Genomic DNA, 27,102 nt, shown 5'->3' on the forward strand with positions numbered 1-27,102 from the left:
TATTGACACAAAATCCTGAAGCCAGCAACTATTCATCTGAATAAAAACTCAATACATTAATATACAGTACTGTGCAAAAAACACCTTTATTTAATTTCTTTGGGAGACATAAATCAAGCAGATCTGCAAAAAAATAAATAAAATCTCTCTTCAGATCTGCAAAAGTCCACAGGTGTTTCTGTCCGTCTTTCCAGGACAACTCAACTCTTAACAGCTATACATTCTTTCAGACTCAACACTGAGTCCAAAACGACGTGTAGCTGTTGATAAGCTGTTGCTGAGAAAAGAAAATACAGAAAAAATAATGGAATTTGCAAATCAAACAAAGAAGCTGCTGATGTTCTCAAAACAATGGACTGACCACCCAAATGTCCAGACATCAGCGTCACTGAACTTTGGAGGTGTGAAATTTTTGCAGATTTATCTGAAAAACTAAAGGCAAGCATCCTGAAAAAAGAAGAAAAAAAAAAACACACTAAATTATAATAAAACATTTATATTTGGTAGTTGAGGCTTCTGTGTAATTCTCTGTTGAATATATTTTCTGACACTGATAACATTTTGACTGGAAAATCAATTTATTTGAAAATCAAATAAAGGGTCTTCTCTGACTTTTGTACAGTACTGAATTTTAAAGTAAAGAATGTTTTAACTTGTTAGGACAGCAATGAAATATTAGAAATTATGTTTACAGAATTTACAAGCTAAAAACACTAAAGGTTTACAAATGTTTAAAAAAATTTGTAGTGAATAAATGTGCCTTTATAGGAAAGCAATCTACATGTAAACTTGAATTTTAACCTTGAATTCAAGCAGCGAGAGGAGGTGCATATAAAACCAAAGACGCTGATCAGAAGAACTGTCCCTGGTTTCAGAGAGACGACAGACAGAGAAAGAAGGTGAGATACAAAAGAGGAGAGTGTGTGTGTGAGTGAATGTGTGTGATGGCAGCGAGGTGGAGAGTGTGGTCCAGCCCTGTGGCTCAGTCCCTGGCCATGCTGGAGGGACCAGGCCAGGTCAGGACCTGTCACAACGGGAGTGTGTCCATGGGAAGAGATACACTCTTCTCAGAGAGCAGCTCCACTATCAGACCCTTCAGTGAAATCCCTGGAAGGTGGAAGAGCAGCCTCGGAAACCTGTACACCTTCTGGAAACTGGATGGCTTTCGGAACATCCATCACATTATGGTGCATAACTTCAACACTTATGGGCCAATTTATAGGTAAATTCCTTTCATAAATCTCCTTCACTAAAGATTAAGATTTGTATTTTGACATAAATATGATTTTGCAGCAAAGACATTTACTCTTTATAATAAATAATAATAAATTGTCCCAGGACAATAAGAGTAAGGCTTGCACAAAAAAAGCCTTAAAACTGTAAATTTTGAATGGTTGTAAATTGGACCTACAATTTATCTAAAAGTTTGGTCAAATTACATGTTTTGATGATTTTATAAGTGAAAATAAGTTTACACATCCTCTACAGAGAACACACTTCTACACGCTTTAATGTGCAATTACTGTGTACTTCCTGTATTTAATATATTGGAGGGAAAAATAAAACATCAGATTTGACCTGTGTATTATAAAGTTATGACAGCAAATATGTATGCACTAAAATTTGCAGAAAAAAACATTTAAGCTTATTCATTGTTGAGGATGTGTTCATTTTTTCACTTTTAAAATCAACAAACCTTACTTGACCAGAGTGTTCAAATTTTTGCATGCTCTCATATGTCCCAGTAAGCTTTACATAATAGGCCTAAAAATTATGGTAACGCTGTACTGTAGAGCAGTACACATAAGGCTACGTGACACCTAAATAAGCTTGTCATGACAACTGACATAAACCTGCATAAACATTGGTAAAGGCTTTTTCCCAAAAGACATCATTCACTTGTCATAAAGGTTACAATTTTGATCAAAGTTTGTTTAAAGCAGCCTTTATGACAAATAACGCATGTTGGAATAAGACTTTGTGAATGTTTACGTAGGTTTATGTCAGTTGTCATTATGAGCTTACGCAGGTGTCATGTAGCTTTATGAACGCTGCCCTACCAACAGTAAAGTGTTACCAAAATTAAAAAAAAAAAGAAAAATAATAACTATTATTACTCAATGCCACATCAATAACTTGATGAACAGAACTAGCTAATAACAGCTATTAGTTTTTTTCCCACAACTGAACATCACATGCCATCATATGACATTTAATAACTGTATCTTAAAATTATGTCCATTACCAGAGAGAAAATTGGCTATTATGAAAGCGTGAACATCATCAACCCTGAAGATGCTGCTATCTTATTCAAAGCAGAGGGCCATTATCCCAAGAGGCTTCGAGTAGAGCCTTGGGTCTCCTACAGGGACTACAGGAACCGCAAACATGGTGTTCTTCTTAAGTATGACTCCTCACATTATGTTACTAGGCATGTTGTGCTTGAATATTTCTGAGCATGAAGTTCAATTCATTTGTTTATCTCTTCAGGGATGGAGAGGACTGGAGAACTAACAGAGTGATTCTAAACCGAGAGGTGATCTCACCAAAGGTGCAGGGCAACTTTGTGCCACTGCTGGATGAGGTGGGCCATGACTTTGTGGCTCGAGTCCATAAAAAGATTGAAAGAAGTGGCCAGAATAAGTGGACCACGGATCTCTCCCATGAGCTCTTCAAGTATGCACTGGAATGTAAGGTTTGGCACATAACCAATACTTATGTCTATGTTTTTGAATACTAGGTCAACGACAGTTCCGCTCTGTAGTTTTGTTGCCTGGTCTGATTCAGTTTATCAGCTCATCAAGCCCTTATTAAGCTGAATCAGACGAGTTGGAGGGTAATGAACACAGAAAAATTCACAGTGCTGGACTGTTTCAGGACGAGGTCTGAGAACCAACGACTTGTTTTTCTCAGTAAGTGTCAGTTTGCTCTATGAATGCTTATCCAAGCCCTGTCTGTTCCTCAGCTGTCAGTGCAGTGCTGTATGGGGAACGCCTGGGGCTGCTGTTGGACTACATTGACCCAGAGGCTCAGCACTTCATTGACTGCATCACTCTCATGTTTAAGACCACCTGCCCCATGTTGTACATCCCTCCTACTCTGCTGCGCCGGCTAGGATCCAAAGTGTGGAAGGATCATGTGGAGGCCTGGGATGGAATCTTCAACCAGGGTAGGACTCAAAAGAGGACAAAGCATAATACTGTATGAATAATATTATACTTTGTTGCTGTTCTTAAAAAAAAGAAAGAAAAAAAGGAAAGTTTATAGGAGAAAGGAAAAAGGTTCTTTACTTAAAAGTACTGTGTAAAAATCAGAGATGACCATTAATTTATTTAATTTCTAGTCACAACGGTCATTATTATTTTTCAGCATCAGGGCAAAAAGCAGAAAACAATTATTTAACAAAAAATAAATAAATAAATAAATACACAGAAGCTTCAACATCTAAATGTAATTTTTTAGTGTTACATTTATTTACAGCTTCTATTCTTTTTAAGAGACTTGCTTATAGTTTTTAAAGAAATCTGCAAGGATATTTTGCAAACCTTCAAAGCTCAGTCTTAGAAGTTGGTTACATTTTCTGCTTCTCATGATCCAAATAATCCCAAACACATTCAGTAATGTTGAGATCCTGACTCTGGGGTGGTCATTCAATTGTTTTGAGAACACCAGCAGCTTCTTTGTTCGTTGCACAAAATTTCTTTTTTTTTTTTTACTCAGTTACAGCTTCTTGACAGCTGTACATCCTTTCAGACCCACAGTGCTGAGTTGTCTTCTCACAGTGGAAGGATGGACAAGTGGAACTTGATTTTCTTGTATCACTCAAAAAGATGAAAGATACTGTTTATCTGATGGTGACAGTTTTGGTGGTCTGCTTGGTCTTGTATGGTATGATTGCTAGGAGTCCACTTTTATCTTTATCTGTTAATAATTTAAAACTCCAGTTTTGGAAACTTCTGTTTTTTTTCCCCACTTGCTTTCCTTTGATATTTCCCTTCCTGATGCAAGTGGGATGTCTTATATTTCATTTCCTCAGAATTATATCCTGAGAAATTAATCACTTATACATCCATTTTGACTGGATGTTAAATAGATGAAGGGTGACATCTGACTTCTGCACAGTTTTGTATGTTAATGCAATGAGATTGTGTTCCAAGTAAATTTGGATCATTTGTATTGGTCCATTCATCATGAAATGTTCATAGTGTGAAGGGCAGCTGCTGTTTTCAGATTTTGTAAATTTAAGAGGTGACAGTGACAACAAAAATCATAATGAAATAGAACAGTAAAAGACTTGTGCAATCATGGTCAAATCACTGCATTACACCTACTGCAATCTTGTGCTCTACAGCGGACCGCTGTATCCAGAACACCTACAAGCAGCTGAGGAAGCAGTCTGCAGCCTCAGGCAAATACCCTGGAGTGCTGCCCAGCCTTCTGATGCTTGACCGCCTGTCCATTGAAGAGATCAAGGCCAGTGTGACTGAGCTGATGGCTGGAGGAGTTGACACAGTAAGATACATAAATCAGCTTTTATCACTTTAATCACTGACATATGATTCCACTGCATGATGAGACTGATGCTGTGCTATATGTGTGTTTGCATGTTTCAGACGTCCATCACTCTGCTGTGGACTCTGTATGAGCTGTCGAGGCACCCTGACCTGCAGGAGGAGCTGAGGGCAGAGGTCACTGCTGCTCATGCTGCCTCTCAGGGAGACACAGAGAAGATGCTGAAAATGGTGCCGCTGCTAAAAGGAGCTCTAAAAGAGACACTGAGGTGGGTGTAGAGGCACAAGAGAACAAAAGCAAGAGTGATGTTCACCTTATAACTGTTTTAAACAGTATAATACAATTACAAAAAACTGCGCCAGGTCACAAAACTTTTTTGACGAGGTTTTGTATCCTCTAAAATGCTCCCAAATTTGTTTAATTAGCCATAATGGAATCCAGTATGCATACCCTAATTTATATGGCATTATGAATACAGCCATATACATCAGTGGTGTTCAAACTGGTCCTCAGGGTCTCCCAGATGTTTTGCTGCACTGGGAGTCGAGACGGGTGAATTGTGGATTGGTTTGCGAACCACTGACATGTAGTATCCACAAATTTGCTCTTAGTTCATTCAATAAGGGCATTCATCAAAGTTGCATATGGCAGTTTTGTTATTCATCAATTTCATCTTTGGGGTATCTGTCCGATCAAACTCACAGTGTGTAAATTCGAGGGCAATAGTTTAACAACCACAAAAAATGCCTGACTTGCAGTTAACTAAATAAAACTATCATCGTCATCATCTGTAACACCAGTAATAATCTTTCACATTATCCCTTCTGGATTGTGTGGAATGCTGAAGCCTATCCCAGCGGTCATTGGGCAGAAGGCAGGAAACGTCCTGGAGATGATGCCATTCCATCACAGGGCAGACACAGAGACATATACCCTCACACACACATACCTGGGGCAATTTAGTGTGTCCAATTTGCCTGACTGCATGTCTTTGGACTGTGGGAGGAAACCGGAGTACACGGAGGAAACCCACGCAGACAACATGCAAACTCCACACAGTAAGGACCCTGGTCTACCAGAGCCAATAAAGTAATGGAATGGCCCTTAAGATGGCGCTGGGGATTCCCACGAGGGAAAATGACAGGCCAAGTGGGTGATGGCTTGTTAAAACCAGTACTGAACGGGGAGCGTGTTTCATTTAAGGACATATTACACATTGATTTGCTATGCTACTGACAGTACCAGAAATAAAAAACACTAAATAACAAAAAAATAATAAAGCATCTCATACACTACAATAATATTTACAATTACAATCTACCATTGTAATAAAAAAAGTAAGATGTTTTGTTTATTTCACAACCACTGGCTCACATGCTGAATGGTGTCGTTTTATTGGCTCCCCACTGAAACTTTCATATGAATTAGGGTGTGCTTCATGTAAATGATAAGTAAATGAGGTACTGGTCAGAGGGGGCTTGATTTCATGCACTGAAAATGATTCATAATTCACATTCAAATCTCTGCTTGTTCCCACGACATAGTATTAGGTATCAGATGCAGAGTACCTCATACGTCATCAAAAACAGTCAAATCTGCATTCTTTAATGAATAAGCAACTTTAATGAATAAGGGTCTCTGTGTTTTTTCGCCACCTTTTTTGTCTTTACTATTTACTATTGTCTGTTTTATTCTTCAGTTTAGAGGGTTTTCTAAGCAGCGATCCTGGAGCTTAAAACTGTTGTGTAATTACACTCATGCTGTTTACACAAACACAAGTTAACTGTAGCCTTTGGCTGAGAGTTTTCAATGGAAAATGAACACATAAAAATAAAAATAAGATTATTCCATCCTGGGAAGCCACTTCTAAAATATACATGTAACCAGGATTAGGATACTTTTACTGACTGCAAGTCACTTTTTCTTTTAAAGGCTACATCCTGTTGCAGTTAGCCTGCAGAGGTACATCACTGAAGATATTGTGATCCAAAACTACCATATTCCATCTGGGGTAATCCACATTTGAATAACCTGAATCAGTTCCATATGCAGAGATGTAAAGCACTGCAAGTCTCATCTGGGTCTTTTTATATGTGGGTCAGACATTGGTGCAGCTGGGGCTGTACGCTATGGGCAGGGACCACCGTATCTTCCCTCGGCCAGAGCAGTATCTGCCCTCTCGCTGGCTGAGGAATGAGAGTCATTACTTCAGGAGCTTGGGCTTTGGCTTTGGGCCCCGGCAGTGCCTCGGCCGAAGGATTGCAGAGACCGAGATGCAACTCTTCCTCATTCATGTCAGTTCTGTTACACATAATTTCATCACTGACTATACCTACTTAATATACACCACAGACTTAATTATCATAAACATTGAAGAGCAAAAGGTATTTTTTACTTGTTTTATTTAGTATGTATTTTGGGAACAACAAAAAGCTATTAAATGATACACAATATGCTGTATTTATCTACAGTTTTTTTGTCAGGTTATCTAACTCAAGATTTGATCATGAAATATGAGGCATTCTGAGTTTTCATTTTACAATAACTTCATTCTCACTGCTATACAGCTTCAAATGCTATCAAAAACCATGACTACAATGATTTTTATTCAAAGTTGCACAATTTGGACTGCACTAAAAAGGTTTAATTATGCTACTTTTTAAAGGAAACATGCAGTTGGCCAGAATTCTTTAAGTACTGATGACATCTACGATAGGCTCAGAGAAAAAGCATATTGTGCCATAATTTATGACGGTGACTACGAAAGACTGTCATTTGCCCACCCTTAGTTAAGTCTAATTTTCCATGCTCCATATTTAATGGAATCATCGCTTATGATACTGATCAGAATTGCCTGGTGAGACTGACTGATGTAACTGTGTAATCCTCTGTAACCTCTGTATCCTACAGATGCTGGAGAACTTCAAGATTGAGAAGCAGAGGCAGGTGGAAGTGAGGAGCACGTTCGAGCTCATTCTGCTCCCTGAGAAACCCATTGTGTTAACTATCAAGCCTTTACATAGCTCCAGACAGCAGGGCACTGGATGAAATGAAGTGGCTTGAAGACTAAAGTTTTTTCAGACTTTTTTAGATGGATCAAAGGCAAACAAATTCCAAAAGCAACCTTCAAACCCCTTCTAGAAGGTATCAATAAAGTGTTTTAATTTGTCCTTGTACCATTAAGACATACTTTCTTAAATTACTACAGTCTCTCTATGAAGCCCTGAAAATACAGCAGAAGTATGGAAGGTCACTAAAGTCAAACGTGGAAATTTGTCTAATTTCACTGTTCAAAAACAAATTCTTGTTTTATCATTAAAAAATAATATCTGACTGTGCCATAGAATGGAGTCACTTCAGGGGATCCGGCCGCTTATGACGTATGTGTCTCAAAACAGGGTCGGAAACATCTTTCTTTGAAAAGAAAAGAAAAATATTACTGCTTGCCACATCAAAGCTTCCCTTTGGTCTTTTAAGTGTTAGTCCTGCACATTTATTCATACAAACAGATACAGGCATACAGACTTCTGCCTTAGTGTCCACATTAACAGATGTCCATGCGATCAAGGTTACATACTGACCGGTGGCCGGTCGTGCAGGATCAAGGTCGATGTGCGAGTGAATCCATGGTCATATTCACTGAGTCTGATCAACATCTCCTGCTTTTCTTTCCCCCACTGCCTGGCGTTCTCCTCCAGCTAGAACACAATGCAGGCTCAGCTGTCACGTGCCAAATGTACTCAATAACATAAAAAACTGAGGGCGTAACATAGTGGAGTTCTAACATTTATTTTCCTGTTAAGGTGAACTGCTCTTTGAGAGACACACCTGTTTTTCCAGTGTGTGGATGTAGGCCTCTGCTCTCTCCAACTGCCCCAACAGTCTCAGCTTCTCACTGTCTGAAAATGGCTGCTGCAACTGAGTAGAATAACACATACTGCATGTTCAGTTATGAATATACTGAAAGTGTTGGCCTGTTTTTTTTTTTGAGTATTTTATGAGCTTTGCGTTATGAGACATTTTGTAAAGACAGCATAAGTTAGTCTGACACACTCACAACACTCATATAATCCAGCAGGTTTAACCAAGATGCATGTCACCCAATGGTCTAACATATAATGGTAATGATAAGATCAATCTAACATTAAGCATCTTACAGGTATTTGGGTGATGTCCAAAAGGGTAACTTTACAGAGAAGAAGGAAAAACAGGTAACACTTTAATGAAGGGTGTTCATAAGGCTACATGACACATACATGAGCCTTTCGTGACAGCTGGCCTAAACATTTTTAATGTCATTACACTTTTTGAGGTGACATGACATTAAAATTGTAGCTTTTAAGACAACTGATGCTTGTTGGAATAAGCTGGAATAAGTCCTACAAATGTTTATTATTCTCTACAGAGAACACACATCTGCACATTTTAAAGCACATGTATACTTTACTTGCTAAATTTAACATACTGGAGAAAAAACATCATAAAATGTGGCCTGTGCAAAAGTTATGGCACAATTTATATTTTATGTTTCATTTTTTCTAATATGTTAAACTCAGCAAATAAATAAAAATTGTGCACTAAAATTTGCAGGATGACATTTTTAAGTGTGTCTTCTGTAGGGGATGTGTTAAAAACAAAAACAAAACAAAACAAAAAACAAAACAAAAAAACAAAATGTAATTTGACTTGGGGTATACAAACTTTTGCATACAACTGTATTTATGTCAGTTGTCAATGAAGGCTTATGTATATGTCATATAGCCCTACAAATGCTGCCCTTCAATAAAGTTTAAGTATGATAATGTATTGATTGGTCCATTCATCATGAAACATGGTACAATGGTTCATATGGTATAATTAAAAAAACAAGGTTTAGATATGAAAGCAATGATATATACTTGTAAAGTTATAAATACATGTGTCTGAGTATCTGACAGAGTGAAAAATAGTGAGGTTCACTTGGGCAGGTTGTTGTATAATAACAGCTGGTGGCTGATGGCGGAGTCTTTCCAGCTCCTCTCTGAGGCGAGTGTTCTCTGCTGCTATCACAGACTCAATCTCTTTCCTCTTGCTCTCCTCCTCATCTGCACATACAGACACACACACACTAAAGAACTGCTTCCTAAGCTTTATTTTCTCACCACATTCTTATTCAGAACAGCACACTCAGGGTGTACCATCACAGATCCTACATCACTACATTATTGCACCAGATCGATCCCAAACCAATCATTACCCCATTTAAATAGCCAAATGTGAATGCCATGCCATGTCTGCACTCATTTAAAATGTAAGCGCAGCTCTATCATGGTGGGTTGATAGCAGACCACAGACATTTTGTCTGTTAACTGCACTCATTAGGGAAGAATATCAGGATTATTCACCCTGTGGTGGACACACCTTTGTGTTTTAAGACTGCCTTCTTCCTCTGTGTGTTTTCTTTATTTCGTTCCCTCAGCTTTGTGTCCAGCAACTTTTCCATCCTTTCAATAACCTCAGAAAAGAATGAAGGAAAATACAATACCACATAACAAAGGGCACAGGAGACACAAAGAGAGATACAAATATATACACAGCAAACAGATGAACAAAAGTATCAAAGAGATATACATAAAAGAATAACAGGTTTGTGCAGTTGTTCTGCACAGTGGGCTGGTACCTTCTCCTGCTGGTGTACTGTGGCCTCCAGGCCTGCAAATTTCCTAATGCGTTCCTGATAACGCTGCAGCACGGCCTGCTGCTGTTGGTGAGCCTGCTGCAGCCGCACTAACTCCTTCTCACTGTCATTTTTCTATAGCAGAGGAACAACAGGGAAGATCACTTAACCTTTCTAGCAGCTTTCTCCCCCTGTCGTAGGGGCCTTTTAGGACCACTTCTTACATTTTGTTTACTTATTTTTGATTCTGAAATTTGAAGTATTTGTTTGTAAGTACAAAAGAAGATATTTTATTATTATTTCAATTTGAAAAGTTTAAAAATTAAAAAGTTATTGTTATGCATATTGTTTGTAGAAACATTTTTTGAAACAGAAGTTTAAATTTAATTGAGATGTCATTTTGAATATTTGACTTTAGACTAAATTCCTTGTGCTTTAACTGACCCTATGCTATTATTATGTTTATTTTAAAATAAATGATTGAATATTCGATTTAGTCACTAACAAAACATCATATCACTACCAAAACTTTACCAAATGTTCCATTTGAGCATAGCTCAACAATGTTAGCTAGTACATGACTAGCAAACACAGCTTTGAACAGTTGTACACACAAAAAAATCTATATTTTTCCCTGAAACACAAAAGAGTTCACTTACTTGCAGAAAATGTGTTTCAGTAATGAAAATTCTTAATGTTACACAGTAATTTTCAGACTTTGGAACACATTTACTTCAAAACAATGCGATCTAACTGCTCACCATGTGGTCATGAGAGACAAGGATGCAGTCTCACTTCTTGCTCTAAAATGCAGGGGTGTGGCTAAAACAGGGCTTCACCTATAGACTAAAACTTTGTGTGTTTCGGTAGTGACATGCAAACCTTTTTTTACAAATTAGTAAGTTTTTTTTATGATAAATTATGATACAATCGTGATAAAATCTTACAACTTAAAAAAAAAAAAAACATAAAAAGTTAAGTACTGTTTTCACAAGTTGAAATTTAGCAGCCACCTCTCAATATAAGGTATCCTGTAAATTAATACTTTTGCATATTTGCATATTTTGCATTTACTACTATTAATGCATTGGGATCAAATGCATCATAACACGATCCTTGTAAATATCTAAGGTCTGTATACTTAATTTTTTTTTGGGGGGGGCTTGGGGGACAGGACAGCAGTTGGAACTAATTCAGTTGAATGGTCCATGTAACTATCAATAATTATGTAATTAGATATAAATAAGTATGTAAAGTAAATGTCCAGCTAAGGGTTAATGAAATGAAGCTGACATACTGTAGAAAGTGCTACAGAAACATAATGAACTGAATGACCTTATTCGATCAATAGCCTTGGGCCGAGACCATTGATACATTATTCAACACAGCATTTCCTTAATTTCAGACAATATAATAGAGGCGTGGCAGGCAGTCAATTGGTAATCTCTTTAAGGCTGCAGGAAGCCACCCATGCAAATGGCAATAGCCCACTGGTACTTTGATATCACAAAGTCATAATGAGAGAGGCTGATCTTAATGATATAACTCACCCTGATGAGATCGTTCTGAAGCCGCTGGATCTTTTCCCTCTGTTCTGCTGCCTTACTGCTCTCACTGGCCAACTTGACCTTCAGGGAAACTGGAAAAATAACATACCATTGGAGTAATGGTCAAAGAGAGAACCTACAAATAGGAACGGACAACAAATCCTGAATGTACAGTTTGGGGAAAAAATATTTTATAATGCTTTAACAAAAGGTGGAACTAGGAAAGCGCTGCCATCCATAGAGACATTTTGGTGCATCATTCAGTCAACATCATAAAAGAGAGTGTTCAGGAATGTTTAATAGCCACAAAGTATTTCAGAAGCATTCCAAAGGTGGCCAAATAATGCTAAATGGCATGACCATGGAACAAGGAGATATTTACAGCCACAAACTTTGCCATTCAAAACTTCACGACAATCAAAAGCTCTGAAAAGACACCAATGAATCTTCCACAGAATTAAATCCTGACTTGCTTTGATGGCTTTAAAAGGTCTGTGAAGCTTCCTTCAAGCAAAAGCCTTGTGAATGCCTCTGTGTGTGTGTGTCACACACTGTCCTTCAGGAGATAAGGCCCTGACTACTTATCAGTCTCTATGCTAAATGAGCAGTCTTATCAAACCACAGCACAATCCAAAGAGAGGGAAAGACTGCCGCATTGGACTAGTAAAGAGCACCTTCAGCTTCCCTCTGAAATATCATACCTGCACCCAGGCCCACTCCCTACTGGGAGGAAAACTTTCAGAAAGCCTTTTTTACAGCATGGATATCTGACAAGGCTGAAGTAACTGTGGGTATTTGTTCCAACCACGCAAGATAAAGGTTGATTTATCTAACCAGTTTCCTTCCTCGTTGAGGAGGAACCATGTGGTGTTTATAGAGTTGGAACAAATACCTGTGGATGCTGAGGCCATTCATGGATCTCATGGTGTGTAGCAGAGTCCCTTAATGTCTCTCTGTAGCTCAGGGGTGGGGATCTCCCATTCTGGTGGGCTGCAGTCTTGCAGTTTGGTAATTTTCCTGCTCAAACTCACTTTACTCAAAGCTCACTGTGAGCTCAAACTCACTCATCAGTAAACAGCTAGGTTGAGTTCATATGTCAGAGCAGGGCAATCAACAAACTGGGCTTGAATGTGGCCCTCAGTTCCCACCCCAGGTATAAATGATTTAACCTCTTTTCACAGTAGCCATAAATGCACCTGCTCTTGAGGTCCCACAGTTGAACTATGTATTTCTTTAATTTCACAAATAGTGACAGATTCCTAGTTAAAGCTACACTATGTAAGTTCTGGAGACCTCTGGGATGGAAATGCAATTGCATTGTGTGGAATTGCATTCAATATGTGGAAGAACATTTTGTAACATCAGTTGCCCTTTGGACCTCTTCCCCAAGCGGATTAATCTGTTGATTGTGAGTGTGTCGACGGAGTATTAAAAAGAACACAGTCACAACTCAAAGCTACGTAAAGACAAATGATGTGGTTCAAAAAACTCCTGTGAATCTGACCCGACGCCTCTCACTTTTCAATTTCAAAAGAGGAAACAAATGATCTAATCGATCAAATTTAAAATTTGCATCACGCTAATTGGGTAGTCAGAATAACTATCCTTCAGAAAAAGCAATTTGACATATAAATATGCTATTGAATAAAGCAATTATTATTATTATTATAATTACTTGGTGTCAAAACGTCATTTCAGTGCACTACTAAATATGGAGGAATAAACTAAGCTAGTGATCAATAGATAATGTCATAAGGATAAATAAGGAGGAAAATGGCGTACTAATTCTGTCTGTGATCTCAGTCTTGGTCATAACGTCGATGTCTGTGTCATCCAGCAGGGTGCGGCCCAGGTCCTGGTGCAGGGACAGCTCAGTACGCAGCTGGCTGTTCTCCGCCTCCAGACTGGCTATCTGAGAGCGCAGAGCAAGGATGTCCTCGGCCATCTTACACATAGCAGTACGGTAGTTCTCCACCTCCTGATGAAGACAGACAAATTAAGACATGCTTGTTTAATTAGCAATTCAGTGCTCCTTTTCCTAAGCCCATTAGTGACATATCACAGTATTCCTGCAACTTCAAATGCTTTGTTCAAGGATATAACAGCAGAGGTCAGAGGAAGGTCACGGGCATTAGAACCTGCACACTCTGGCACAAAGTTCTCTTACATTGGGACTCAGAAATCTAAACCAAAATTTAGGCCAACTACCATCTATACACAATCCATACATAAAAGGTAGCCTTATATGCCAGTTTAAGCATGTCACCTCTCATTCCCCATAGGAAATTCTTAAGGATCAAAGCTGAGCATTTGGTTTGCTGAAATATTAAGACTAGCAGGCTGAAAAATTAACCATTTTGCTCCTCAATGCGTGGACAATCAACCTTGCACATAATATACTCTTAGACAATAACAGAACTGACGATAAACAAGTTTACAGTCAGGTGACAGTAGTTACAATGTCTATGCACTAGGTGTCCTCATAGCATCGATGTCTCACATACCAATAGAGTATTTGAGATAAGAGCAGAATGTGCTTCACACTGACAAAACAGGATTAACGTCCGTCTCTCTTTATGCTATGTTTGTCTGACCTGGCTTTGATGCCTGCTTAATTAACATTCATTTATTACATCGTACTCAAATCATGTTAAAAAGGTGCTCGGGTGTAACTCAGCTTTCACAGTAATCCATTCTTCATGGCATTCTTCATTGTAATCAGTCTCCAAAGTTTAGCTACACAGAGAAAACAAGACCTGTCTGAGAACGTACAGGGATTTGAATAAAAGGTGCATCATGCGTTGTAAAATCCTGTTTACAGAACAGCATGGCTCAACGTGATATGCTGGCATGCGCACTACTTCACCTCTAAACAAAGCTGGAGAGATTGTGCAACCAGAAGGAATTTAAAGGGGAAGTCCTCTCTTTTTTTCAAATTGTACATAAGGTTACCTCCTCTGTAACATATCTATGTGCCTTCCATTTGTCCTGAATGGTGTAAACATAGTGGACGGGTATGAGGCCAAAAAGCAGCCTAAATTCTGGTTATTGTTGAATTCATTCAACTTCAAAAAGCTCATATTTAAAATTCCACTGTCCCTGCATTGGAGTAAGTTTTTGAAATTTTAAACTGGTGAACTGCTCCTTTAAGTAAGGAGTTGCATATGCAGTATGAAAAAGTGCTTGGTACACAGTTTTTATTAAGCCTAAGCAGACATAAGACATTTGGCCTTTCACACGTCTGACTGTCTTTGTTACACTGCTTCATTTTAAATCACTGAACAATAGCACTATTGTAGCACTGCAGTGAATGAACATTTGGCCTGGTTGGAGTGTTGTATGTCTTTGTGTGCCTTTGTGTTATTGTGTGAACTGTGTCATGAACTAACACATAGATGTGAAGTCTTTTTCACATAACGTGGGGTGGGCGGGGTAAGGGGGCTTGGTGGATGGTGGTAGGGGGCCAGGGATGGGAGAAGAAAGCAGAACCGATTAGGAGATTCCAATCTGGGCCAGTGTGGCGCCAGCTCCCTTGGGCCCTCTGGATGAAATTGAGCGCCTAATTGAAAGGGCGCACACGCAAGGTGAGAATCATGACTTGGTGATGAGATTGGAGACTAGGGAATTGCTGCGGGGGAGGGGACAGGGTGAGGGAAAGGGAGGGGCCTAATGATAAATCATTTTGGACAAATAAAAGAGTGAATAATAGGATGGAGGAAAAGGGAGGGTGGGACAGTCAGAAAGAGAGAGACAGAGAGGGCCCCAAATGAATGTTCGATGGCAAGAACAACAGGGTCCCACAGAGTGCTGACTGTTGCTCCAGGACAAACAAATATAGAACACAGAACATCTCTCTCTCTCTCTCTCTTTCTCTAATGTGATGAGTGCATTCTGGTGAAAGAAAGGCTGTCAATATATTCCCTCCATTTCATTATACCCCTTGTGCTTCTAAAAATCAGTTTCCTGTGGGCCAGTGTTAGGTAATATTAATAAAATTCAATATCATGATATTTTCTACATATATCATGGTATTATGGTATCAGACTTTGAAGGTATTAAAGGGAAAATCCACAGAATTTTTTAATTTTCTGCACAAATTAATGGTTCAGATGTAAACAAAGTCATCCAGGGTGGTTTGATGTGAGATGTGCTATTCTAGAGAAACATACAGAGAACAGTTCACAGTTGTAGTGACAGAAACAGACATCTATAGCATTTGATGCCTCTAAAAGCTACCTCACAGAAAGACTACATGAAATGGTTACAATTACAATCACTTTGAGATGTTACACCAATAAAATAATTGTGCCTCGTGCTTATGGGATGAATGTAAATTTGATCAATATTCTTATTTATGCAGTCTAAAACTGTCACACAGAGGGATGTGTGTAAATGTTAATCTATTCACACAGTGGCTGTGCGCCCCTGGTGACAGAGAAAAAGGAGGATGAGGGGAGGAGGACAATTTCTCCTATGAGAGAATAAATCTCTTTAAAGTGTGTAGTGGAGGGTTGTAAATATGTTTTTCGCAGGTAATGATAACACTAGGCATAATATTGAGTAACTGCACAATACATGCACCAGATTTTGTCACCCAGCATGGGACATTTTGGGCTGAGAGGAGCTGGAAAAGTGGAGGTACAGGGGGTAAAGTGATGGTTAAAGTGTGAAATGCTCTATAAACTCACTTTTGTTTGGTGTTCGGTGATCTCTGCAACATGTGGGTCATTGTCTTGAACATTTGACACTGGGAGTCTGAAACATTTACAAAAGCCCAGGTTTGGGTGATGAAAAGAGAAAAAAACAACTAATCTGACTTGATAATTCCTCATTGCTCATGTTCATGTCCAGGCTGCTCACCCCTCACGTGGAGAAAGGATTTCAAATGTTTGGTTGAGCTGTGATGACTTCTGGCTCTTCTTCTGTTCTCCTGGTTCTCCTCTACTCTCTTGAGGAGCTTTGGGCTTTTTGAGGAGGTGCTGGTATTCAGGAAGGATCTGGGCAAGGGCATCGTAGGACGGCAGGTCATAGCCATCCTTCTGGAGCTGTTTAAAACCACACAGAGCATGGTAAATAAGCTAGAACCAATATTATTAACCAGTGTCATTAATGCTGAATATATTATCTGCAGGGATCATAACTTTGTTTTGAACAGTGCTGGGGACAGGGTAGTACAGTACAGGCCCGTACTCAGGGGAGGCAGTAATTTGGGCCGGTAACATCACTGTTAGTCATAAAAACATAAGTGGAAAAATGATTGACTTAACAATTAAAAAATTTAAAGTTTTCACAGTTTAACCCATATAAACATTAATTGAGACGTACATCATCAGTCTGAGACAGTGCAGCTGCGGGTGCGCAGTGCAGACAGCTAGCCAGAGATGGAGAAGTTTCTCAGGGCGCTTTGGTTGGTGTGGATCAAGCTTTTTCTTTAGTTTGCTCCATTTTAACATGTGTGAACACCTGTATTTGGGTCTGCTGCAAACCTGAACCGGTCCAGCAGAATACTCGTGGGTCTTGGTCTGCTTCAAACAAACCCTGTTCAGTTCACTGCTGATAGAAACGCGCTCTGTGATCAAATGAGGGAGTTTATCAACAGAGCTGGCTTTCCTTCTCTTCTAGCAGCACGTCAATGCCATACAGTCAGCATAACGACTGTTTTAAAGACTCTTTAGAAACTGAGAACAAGCTGCTTTTAAAACAATAGATGAGCCATAAAATAATAGAGAACAGACGTGTTTCATTTCAACTTATGAATCGCGGAGCATATATTTGGTCGAGCATCAGCAAACAAAGTGGTTAAATTTCAATTAATAAACCAATGACAAAGAAGCTGACATCAGATAAGATTTACTTTTACTGTTGATTGTGATAACGCTAATCCAAAAGCCAAGTGAATGGAGTGAGGTTTATTTCATATGAAATCACGAAAACTCTCAAAACTAGAGACCAAACAACTATTTTTTTGGGAAAGCCAGTGGAGTATTTTCAGTGAATACGCACATCTACCTTGTACATTTCTATTCTTTTTTCTTTTTTCCCCCTTTTTGACATCACTACAAACGTGGTTTTTTAACGTTTCATGTCTTTTAACATACCTGTAAATTTTGCAAACCTACTGACAACCAGAATGGCCAATCTGATCTTTTTCAGGCCCTAATTTTCAGGTTTTCAGTGTCAGCATTTAAGAGAAGGAAAATAAAGTTGTTTTTAAAAAAGTTGATGTTCATTTTCCTGGGCCTCGATGCTTTGTAGTTATACACAGGTGGGCCTTGGGGTGTAAAAAAAGGTTGAGAACCCCTGGTATACAGGACATTTAATCATTTGTCCAAATAAGAAATAATAATCAAGCTAAAAAGATATGCTCAATCTTTTATCACTTACCTCTGGTCAGAAAAAAACAGCATTAAGCAAATATCAATATTATTTCAGCACACATAAATACAGAGCTGTTTCTGTTTAATAAGAATGTACTGTATAACCACCAGAGCATCAATTGTCAACAAAATGGTGATGAATTCTTCATGGTCTTAGTGATGTTTTTAGAAAGTGTTTCTGCTGCAAAGTATGAAATAATAGATTTTCGACATACTACGCCTTCAAGAAGTGCTAAGGACAAAACTGAACATGGGGAAACATATTCAAGATTCTTAGTGCAAATTACTGTTATGCGATTCCTAATGTGAACTAGTGAAAATGTTGAAAAAATTCTACTTTGTAAGTTGTGCCCTAGTTCTTAGAGGTATTAGAGGTTCACATTCTTTAAACATATACAAATCCATGCTTTTGTTCACTTATGATAACTGCACTGAGTTTAAATTAGCTTGCTTGTCTATAGAAAAAAAAATCGTATTATCTGCATTACTACTTACAGCTCTTGTGAATGGCCTGTAAATCATATTCATCTTGAAAACTCAAACACAGTGCACCTCCACAGCACTCCAGCTACAAGAATCCTATTTGTCCTTCAGTCTCCATAAGTCTAGTATGTCTCAAAGCTGCTACCAAGGACCCTCAGTCACAGTCACGTGTTATATGGCAGAAAGGAGAAATATACTGTCTCCCTGTAACTAAAAACAACCCACCCCCTGCTAACTATCTCAACCTTGTGTTTGCCTTCTTTGAGAAGATGCTGGTCTGTAGTGCTGATCTAGGAACAGCTTTACCAGCTCAACTATCGTTAAAGGTCATAAGAGAATTGTAAACTCTAGAACAGTTAAGGGAAGTTTCTCTCTACTGACAGCATACCTGTCTAGTGGCAGGGAGCACCTGTGGTTCCTTAGAGGTCTGCATTTGAGTGAGGGATTCTGACTGTATGAGAGGAACTAATTCACCAGAGAGAGAGAGAGAGAGTTAAAGAGAGTGAAACTACAGGCTGTTTCCACAACAAAAGCCTTGCTTAGCAACTGTAATGGGTAATGCTCACATAACTGTAACTCTCACATTTCATGTGTTGTCGCTGGCTATAAAGAAAGCTGTTTTTTTGTTTTTTATAGTAATACAAACAGTAATATAAAATATGATAAAATTAGAAAAAATCTGGTTCCATTGACTTATATTAAAAGTAAAGTAGGTTTTTTCCTTCTCCTGTAAATTTACCACTTTGGAGATACGATATATATATATATATATATACATATGTGTGTGTGTTTGTATCAAAGTGGCATGTGTTTTGAAATAAGACCTTTTAATACAATTCAAAAGTAAAACTCACTGATCTGAACTACAACACAGTAATCTAAAAATTCCAATTTTATGTCTCTCATTTTTCTATAACTTACACATAGCAGAAGAAAATTGAGTTATGACAGTAAATAGCATATATGCATCATTATCACTGTCAACCAAGTTAATGAAAGAAAAAAACAAAGAAACAAGGAAAAAAAGGAAGATGAGCTGTTTTGCTGCCATTATGTTGCACATTTGCTTGGACCGCAACCGTCACAACTGAACTCTGACTGATCAACCTGATTTAAATGCATCCATACAATGCAGAAAATCGAGCTGGCTCCAATTAAACATTTTACATAGTGTTGGAGTCCATCAGTTTTGGATTTGATGTGAAAGACTAATATGTGCATTTTTTTTTTTACAATTGGACATCACTGGTTGGCCAGCAATATGCGAATTAATATTCCAACTCAAGACCCACCGATTTATCATAATCAATTAACAATTTAATTTTGGGGAAATTTTCAACACAGCTATGTTTGAGTGCCGACCCCCGCAATCAGTAAACATTAAATATCAAACGAAATGGTTGCAAATTGAGTGGAATATTTCTACCAGTGGTGCATGCAGAAACATGGGTAGGCCTGTAAAAAAGTGAATGTGCCAACTTGATAGACAATTTCCAAGCACATTAATGTCCTGCAATGTGATAACATTAGGATATAGCCTACTGCTAACAGCAGTGCAATAATCACCCAACCCAACTCAACTACCCTATCCAAAACAATAGCAAGACTGTACACATCAGCTGTGCATGCATTAACAGGTAACGTTAAATCTTTTGACCGCAGCTGGAGCTAGAATTTCAAACACTGGTGCTTTGATTACCAACTAAAGGCCTGAGGCAAAGATGGATAGCAACTCTTGGCGGAGAGCATAATAATTTTGATTGGCCATTATACAGTGACAGCATTCATATCAAACAAATCAAATTTCAGTGTCTTAAAAAATGCAGCATAATAAATATTATGTTCCCATTTGTTTGGGTGAGCCTATGATGAATCTGGCTGTGCCCCTGGTTTCTACAACAAAAGTTTTCTTCAATACTGGTCCACTATGGACCATTGGCTCCTCTCAGTATTGGCCTGAGAACCACCAAACTTTGCTTCGTGGACCACAAGTGGGCTGTCCGTAGTTCAGGGTATCTCATTTAGAGAACTAAGCGAGACTAAAAGTCACCACTATACTGTTTAACAAAAAGTCGTATAAACTGTATCATGTTTTCAATTAACAAACTGTACCTTAGCAAAGCAGATATTTTTATTTTTCTGCTGTAGCAGCACTATTTGAAGGCCAAATGAAGTTTTAAAGCATCTGTTTTGTAATAAAAGTCACAGTAAAATCTTTAAAGGCCAGTCAAGAGCCCTGCCCCCCAGCGCTAGTCTGCAGATGAGTGATCTGTGAGTGCAGCAGTAGATTGATGAGGAGTAATTGTTGGTGTGCTGTGATCATGCTGTGAGGGCTTGTTCCTTATTCTTAACACGGTTGGAAGCACACCAAGATACCTGTTAGTTTCCAAATACAAGATGTTCTGCTTCCCATGACAAAGGCTAATGCAAATGAATATTCAGCCAGTTCATCTGTCATATATGTACTAATGTACTATGCACCCTTTCTTTAATTACTTTTAAAACAACTTTTCCTCCACATTTTCCCTCAGTTGAGTCAAAATCAACACTGTTAGATTTCTTCCAGTGTACACAGACACACCAATCCCATCACCTCTTCTGATGTGAGTAAAACCACATGACCATCTAGTTTGCCGAATGGCTGGTAGGTCGCATAGCGACAGTGAAGAAAGAGACCCTTCTCTTCCAATGAGAACACAGCCAATAGCAATGTTCAAGAGACCTAGAAACAAATGGAACATTTCTCAATGCAAAGGCTTACTTGCACATTCTGTTACAAATACAACTCAGTCATGAGAGCAAGGAAGAGTAACCATAAAAAGTAAGTAGTTTTTTTGTTTCTTAAGAATCCAAAATATTCTTATAATATAATATTTTAGACTGATGTTTTTCCCAGATAAAATGATATCATATGAGACTTAAACTGATAAAAATCCAGCCAAGTTATTTCAGAAGGACAAATAGTAGTTTTCATAATTGACTGCTTTAATCCACGATTAATAATTCATTCAGTCCTCACAGCTATGTACTCTGGGTGAAAGAGAGAGAGGGAGCGGGAGAAAGAGGGAGAGTGAGAGAGAGAGTGTGTGTTTGTGTGGGCGTGTGTGTGAGGAGCAAGTAAGAGAGACTGAGAGGGAGAGTGAGTGTGTGTGTGTGTGTGCGAGCGAGAGAGAGAGAGAGAGAGAGAGAGAGAGAGAGAGAGAGAGAGAGAGAGAGAGAGAGAGGAGAGAGTGAGAGAAACAGAGCAGGAGAGAGGAGAGAGAGAGAGAGATGAGAACAAGAGAAATGGCACACCCATGAATTAAATATGGAAATAAAATTGTTTCTCATCATCCATTAAATTCTAGAGAGGTGGTGATGTTTAATAAAAAAAACAAGAATCATCATATGAAATTCAGTGTTGATATTTCTCTAAACACATCGATAGAGGACAGACAAAGAAGTGTGAGAGAGAGAGAGAGAGAGAGAGACAAAGAGAGCATGTGAGAGCACAAGAGATAGAGAGAAAGAGAGAGAGAGGGCAAGAGTGCTATGACTCCAGACGGTTTGCTGATTGCTCTGTGAGCTCTGTGCTCGAAGGCTTGGCTCTCATCCTTGCATCAGTATTCAGGACACAGGCTGCTAAATGCAGCAAATGGGCCTTCAGAAGAGTGACAGGCTCAAGTCAGCCGCCACATGGAGCTCAATTAGCCTGTCAGAACAGGGCTGTGTCCCCAGAGCCCCCTGTATTCTCTGCCGCTATCTGCACTTTCCTCTCTCCTTTCCCTCCCCAACATGTGCTTCTTCCTTATACTTCTTCTTCCTATCTCATATTCATCCACCCTAACTCCGCTCTGGAAATAGTTTCTCTTCTCTCACTCTCCATTCTTTATTTTTATTTGTTTATGCATTTTTTTCACATGTATATCTGCATCATGTCTTTTGTTTTCACTAAGGTCTTCAAAGAAATAATAAACAAGGGATTTCTTTCATGTTGTATACAAAACAGAACAGTGAAGTGTGAAGCACAGAAGCTGCAGTGAAGGTCTGACTGACAGTCGTATTACCACATGACTTCAACCCCTAAGAGGCCAACAACACACGCTGTAAAAAAATAAATAAAATAAAATAAATACATAGAACAAAACATTCTTACATTGAAGGTTATCATATCTCCAAAATGGCATTCTTAACCTTCAATGTAAGAATATTTTGCTCTAAAGTACACAAAAAACACACACACATCTATATAGCGTGTGTGTGGTTTGTGTGTACACAGTGATCTCTGTGTTTTTTACAGATACTAGGGTTAAATATGAAAATACAGGCATTATGAAATACAAGTGTTTTGTATTTTGCTACAACTTCTATGTACAAAAGGGTATTCTGGGTAATCACCAACATGACCAGCATATATGCACCATTGACACTGTTAACAATTTTCAGCAATCTGACATTTCTCTTCAACGCTGTTCAGTATAAAGAGCCATGTAAGCTGCATGATATTTATCATTAAAACAGTCTACCACAGCAAAGCGGATGTTTGATTTTTCTGCTAATGTAGCAATATAAGAAGGCCAAATACATTTTTTAAAAGCTTTGCGGGATTCAAAGCCATAACATCTTCTTCCTTCAACAGGATAAAGACATTTCCCTTTAATCTGCACTCATGAGCTTCTACACCAGAAACACACTTCTGATCTATGAACTTACCAGAAACTCAGCAGAGACATCCCAAAATGTATTTTTAGGCATCCTGAACCATGCTTATGACTCACTCACAATTAGGTGGTTCACAGAAAAGTCATCAGTGGCTTTGTGCAGAGAAGGTACTACTTAGGTTATACTTGGGTAAATGATTTTAATTTCATGAGACAGCTCCTTTGATTTAATTTATCATATGAAATGACCCAGTTGAACTGTGATCATGAAGATGGGAGGTCTGATGACTGATACTAATTCGTATCTAATAACGTGAAACAACATTATCATGACTTAAATCAATCTACACCCTATTGTTGGGCTTAGATTGGTTATGCTGCAGCTCGTAAATTAAATCAGTAGATTCCCATGTGGGACAAGAAGCCAAGGCACAATCTTAATAACGCAGTGTCAGCAAACGAAAACACATCAGTGGAATTTGTGTGTGTGGATGTTTTTGAGGAAGCACGCATGAGAGCGTGTACGGTATGTATGTGTCAAGGACAGCAGTCTTGGTGAAGGACGTGTGATTGAATAGCATGCAATTTAAGCCTGCAGTGCAAACAACCAGTGGTCAACATTTATAGAGAATGAAAATTTCAATGCCATTTATTTAACAGCAAAATAAATCAGCTCTATTAACATACAGCTCAAAGACACTATGCTGTATCTTTAAAAAGCAAAAAATGCACTTAAAACCCCAAAATGAATGAGTATGCAGCCAAGTCTTTGTGTGAATTAATTTTACACTCAAGCACAACCTTACTTCAACACAGTGACTGCCCAGTGGTCAAAATTTTTGGCAGATTTGATTAGTTGTTTATTTAGTCACAGGCTACTGTTTATTTGCTGGCTGCGTAGACTAACACATGTATGGACATGCATGCTCACCTTTCAAAAGCAGCACATGTACTTGCATGTACTTCTAGTAAAAAACTGTAATAAAGATCGGCCAGTACAAAATAAAACTGCCAGTTATTATAAACAAATATCAGCAGATTTAGATCCTAAATTATTACAATCATGCATCCATAACATCAATATGATATTGCTGTCTGTATACAAATAGACATGCTGATATTATAATATAATAGGGTGTACCATAATATTGTTATCATGGACATTTTAATGGACATACTAACACTGCATTTCAATCAAACAAGTTGCAGTACTCTGCTTTCACAAGCTATCTGATGACTGTATAGGAGTTTTAGTGCATTACTGGTCTGAGCACCTTCACAGTTTGCATGTAAGGATGCATTATTATCTTTTCAAAGGGCAGGACTCCAGAAATTAATCATACTATTGGTATGAAAAATGTCACTCACCCTACACATAAGCACATCTTAAATCATATATCTTACACAGTCATATGCATAAGGTTGGGCACCAAGAGAAAGAGAAAATAAGTTATTGCGTCCTACAGAGAACACACTTCTGCACATTGTAATGCATAATTACTGTTTATTTGCTGAATTTAAGATATTACAAATAAATAAAACACATTTTATTTATTTTATTTTTTTCTAATTTGTTAAACTCAGCAAAAAATAGAAACAGAGTAAAATGCCGTGTTTAAGTTCCCTTATTATAACCTGGAAAATCAACAAGTTATGTAATTTGACCAGGGGTGTTCAACTTTTGCATATGACCGTACATGAAGTACTTACCACAATATTGTGGATAATAATGTAGACCATTTTAAAAGATTAGGTAATTACAGTAATTTTTTTATATTGGCACATATATTGGCTATTTCACTCAACAGACAGAGTGAGTCAGTGTTGCTTTAGACAAAACCACTCACCTCAATGGCATCACAGTAAAATACAGAAATCTCACAATATTCTACACTGAGGGAGCACACATGCAGCACTTTACCCTGCTGTTACACAGTCAACTGTTGCATCCAGCATCTCCCACAGGGCTACTGTGACCTTTGCAAAGTGCAAAACAAGCATGACTGAATGGCTTACACAGAGTGTGACATTTACGCGTGCCAACCTGGTGCTGAAAAACGATAATGTTCTTTATGCCCAACAGGCAAAGTGCTCCTGTACCAAGATACACTCAAAAATAATTTGATTCGTTCTTTCAAAATGACAGATATTGTGTGTTTTCTGGCGACAGAATGGAAATTAAAATAAAAATAGACATGCACTATGTCTGTTCTCACACATACAGTACATGCACATGCAAACACACTCACAAAGCCAGGATGAAGACTCCAGTATGTCTGGGAGATTGATAGTGGTTGGGGGTTGGTTGGTGGTGGATGATGCCTGATACTTTGTGGTTTAGCAGCACTGTGAGTGAGATTGGATTCAGATCAGAAGCCATTTTTTTAATGGAGGATATAATTTATTGCTTCCTCTGTTTGAGGCAGCACTTCAGTGTAGATATGAAGAGGTTAGTGGGCAACTCCATAAAAGCATTAAATGAAACATCACAGTGCATCACAGTCATCCATAGATAATAGATGCAGGCAATATCTAGTCATAAGGCACTGATTTCAAAATGAAAACTTATCTAGAGCTGTGTGTGCAGAGAGATTTAATTATATCCCAAAAGACAAAGCCAGTGGACCAAAATGTTGCCTAATAAATTGCTTGTGTTGTTTGGGTGCATATTATAGAGCAGAAAGAGCTTTTCACTACTCAGGATGGATTGTGTTATAGCCACAAAACATGGGTTGGTAGCTAAAATGCACTGCACTTTTTTCATATTTAGTGTACTACTAAAGTAACTAAATTAATTTAGAATAAAAATGCCAACATTTTTCCAAGCCTACATTACGTCCAAGCCAAGACAAAAAAATTCCAATGGTGAATTGCCATGGGCACTGCATTTTAATGCAGGACCAGTCTTAAATGTTGTCCAGGAGACCAGCCCTATAGAGCATAAGGCTAAATTCAAATCAGTTACTTCTGTAGATCCTAGGAATGTATACAAAGTTCACAATATGATATGCATCATGGTTTTTCACCATGATAAAATATATTTTTTTTAAATATAGGTGTAAAAAAATTGTCAACTTTCATTTTTCTTTTAGTTTTTGGTTAAAATTAAACTGCCAAAACAAGGCCGCAGCATCTGGCAAAAGCATATTTAACACAAACATTAAGTATCCTTTAATTTAAGAACACAAAGGACAAATGGCTTTGGCGAAAGTATATTTTTATCTTGTTTTCATGGTTGTCTTGGAACGTTTGTTGAAATGTGAATATCAGTAAGTTTCAGCATTAATTCTCGGCATGATTGCAAATTGCTTGTTGTCTCATGGAAGCTGTAAAATACTTACATGTGGCAGACGTTTCCACTGTTAATTTGATGCCCCTCAAACTGTTTAAACGTGTGTACCGAGCAACATAGCAGAGCAAAAAGAATAAAGTGTTTTTAATGACTTGCTTATTTTCATTACTCTTCATATTTGTTTTGAAGTGTTAGATTTTGACACTTTGTTGTAGGACTAATTAATCATTGTTTTTCGGTCAAATCTTTGGCTGTTTTTGAAAAAAGAAAATGTTACATTTGACAATTTTTGGTGGTTGAAGTTTTAGTGCATCCCTACGAATATGCACAGCGTATCACTCCTAGTGGATGCATGCCATAATAATCTGCAACTTTCCATTCAGTGGCAAAACAAAACTCAATTTCATAACTAACTCCTAAAGAAGACGACTGCAAGGAAAACTGCATCTTCCTGCTGTATGTGAAGAATAGTATGTAAATATTGAAAAACAAAAAGGTAATTGCAGTCAAACTGCTTACCATACCTGCATCAGTGCTCTGGCTGTGAGTGCAAATATGGAGACTGTATCTCTCCAACTGAGAGTAATAAAACTCG

At 38.2% G+C, this 27,102-nt stretch overlaps 2 protein-coding genes across 7 annotated transcripts in view; one reads left to right on the forward strand and one right to left on the reverse strand.

The window, feature by feature from the left end:
- The first annotated feature begins 871 nt into the window (after positions 1-871).
- LOC118811659 (cholesterol side-chain cleavage enzyme, mitochondrial-like) lies at positions 872-7,584 on the forward strand. Its single transcript, XM_036576034.1, has 9 exons — positions 872-1,222; positions 2,249-2,404; positions 2,491-2,690; positions 2,966-3,169; positions 4,352-4,512; positions 4,614-4,780; positions 6,445-6,523; positions 6,615-6,806; positions 7,423-7,584. The coding sequence occupies exons 1-9, from the start codon at positions 936-938 to the stop codon at positions 7,558-7,560; spliced, it is 1,584 nt and encodes a 527-aa protein (XP_036431927.1). The 5' UTR covers positions 872-935; the 3' UTR covers positions 7,561-7,584.
- ccdc33 (coiled-coil domain containing 33) overlaps positions 6,916-27,102 on the reverse strand; it is an 86,416-nt gene continuing 66,229 nt past the window's right edge. For all 6 annotated transcript variants that reach the window (XM_036576027.1, XM_036576026.1, XM_036576029.1 and 3 more), the window contains 10 exons: positions 16,576-16,760; positions 16,404-16,470; positions 13,498-13,693; positions 11,719-11,807; positions 10,172-10,303; positions 9,913-10,006; positions 9,472-9,596; positions 8,341-8,430; positions 8,094-8,210; positions 6,916-7,926 (listed from right to left, as the gene is read on the reverse strand). In XM_036576027.1, the coding sequence (XP_036431920.1) occupies positions 7,864-7,926; positions 8,094-8,210; positions 8,341-8,430; positions 9,472-9,596; positions 9,913-10,006; positions 10,172-10,303; positions 11,719-11,807; positions 13,498-13,693; positions 16,404-16,470; positions 16,576-16,760 (1,158 nt within the window). In that variant the 3' untranslated portion in view covers positions 6,916-7,863. The remainder of the gene's footprint in view (positions 7,927-8,093; positions 8,211-8,340; positions 8,431-9,471; positions 9,597-9,912; positions 10,007-10,171; positions 10,304-11,718; positions 11,808-13,497; positions 13,694-16,403; positions 16,471-16,575; positions 16,761-27,102) is intronic.

This window comes from Colossoma macropomum, unplaced genomic scaffold (genome assembly GCF_904425465.1).
Source record: "Colossoma macropomum unplaced genomic scaffold, Colossoma_macropomum, whole genome shotgun sequence".
Taxonomy (NCBI): domain Eukaryota; kingdom Metazoa; phylum Chordata; class Actinopteri; order Characiformes; family Serrasalmidae; genus Colossoma; species Colossoma macropomum.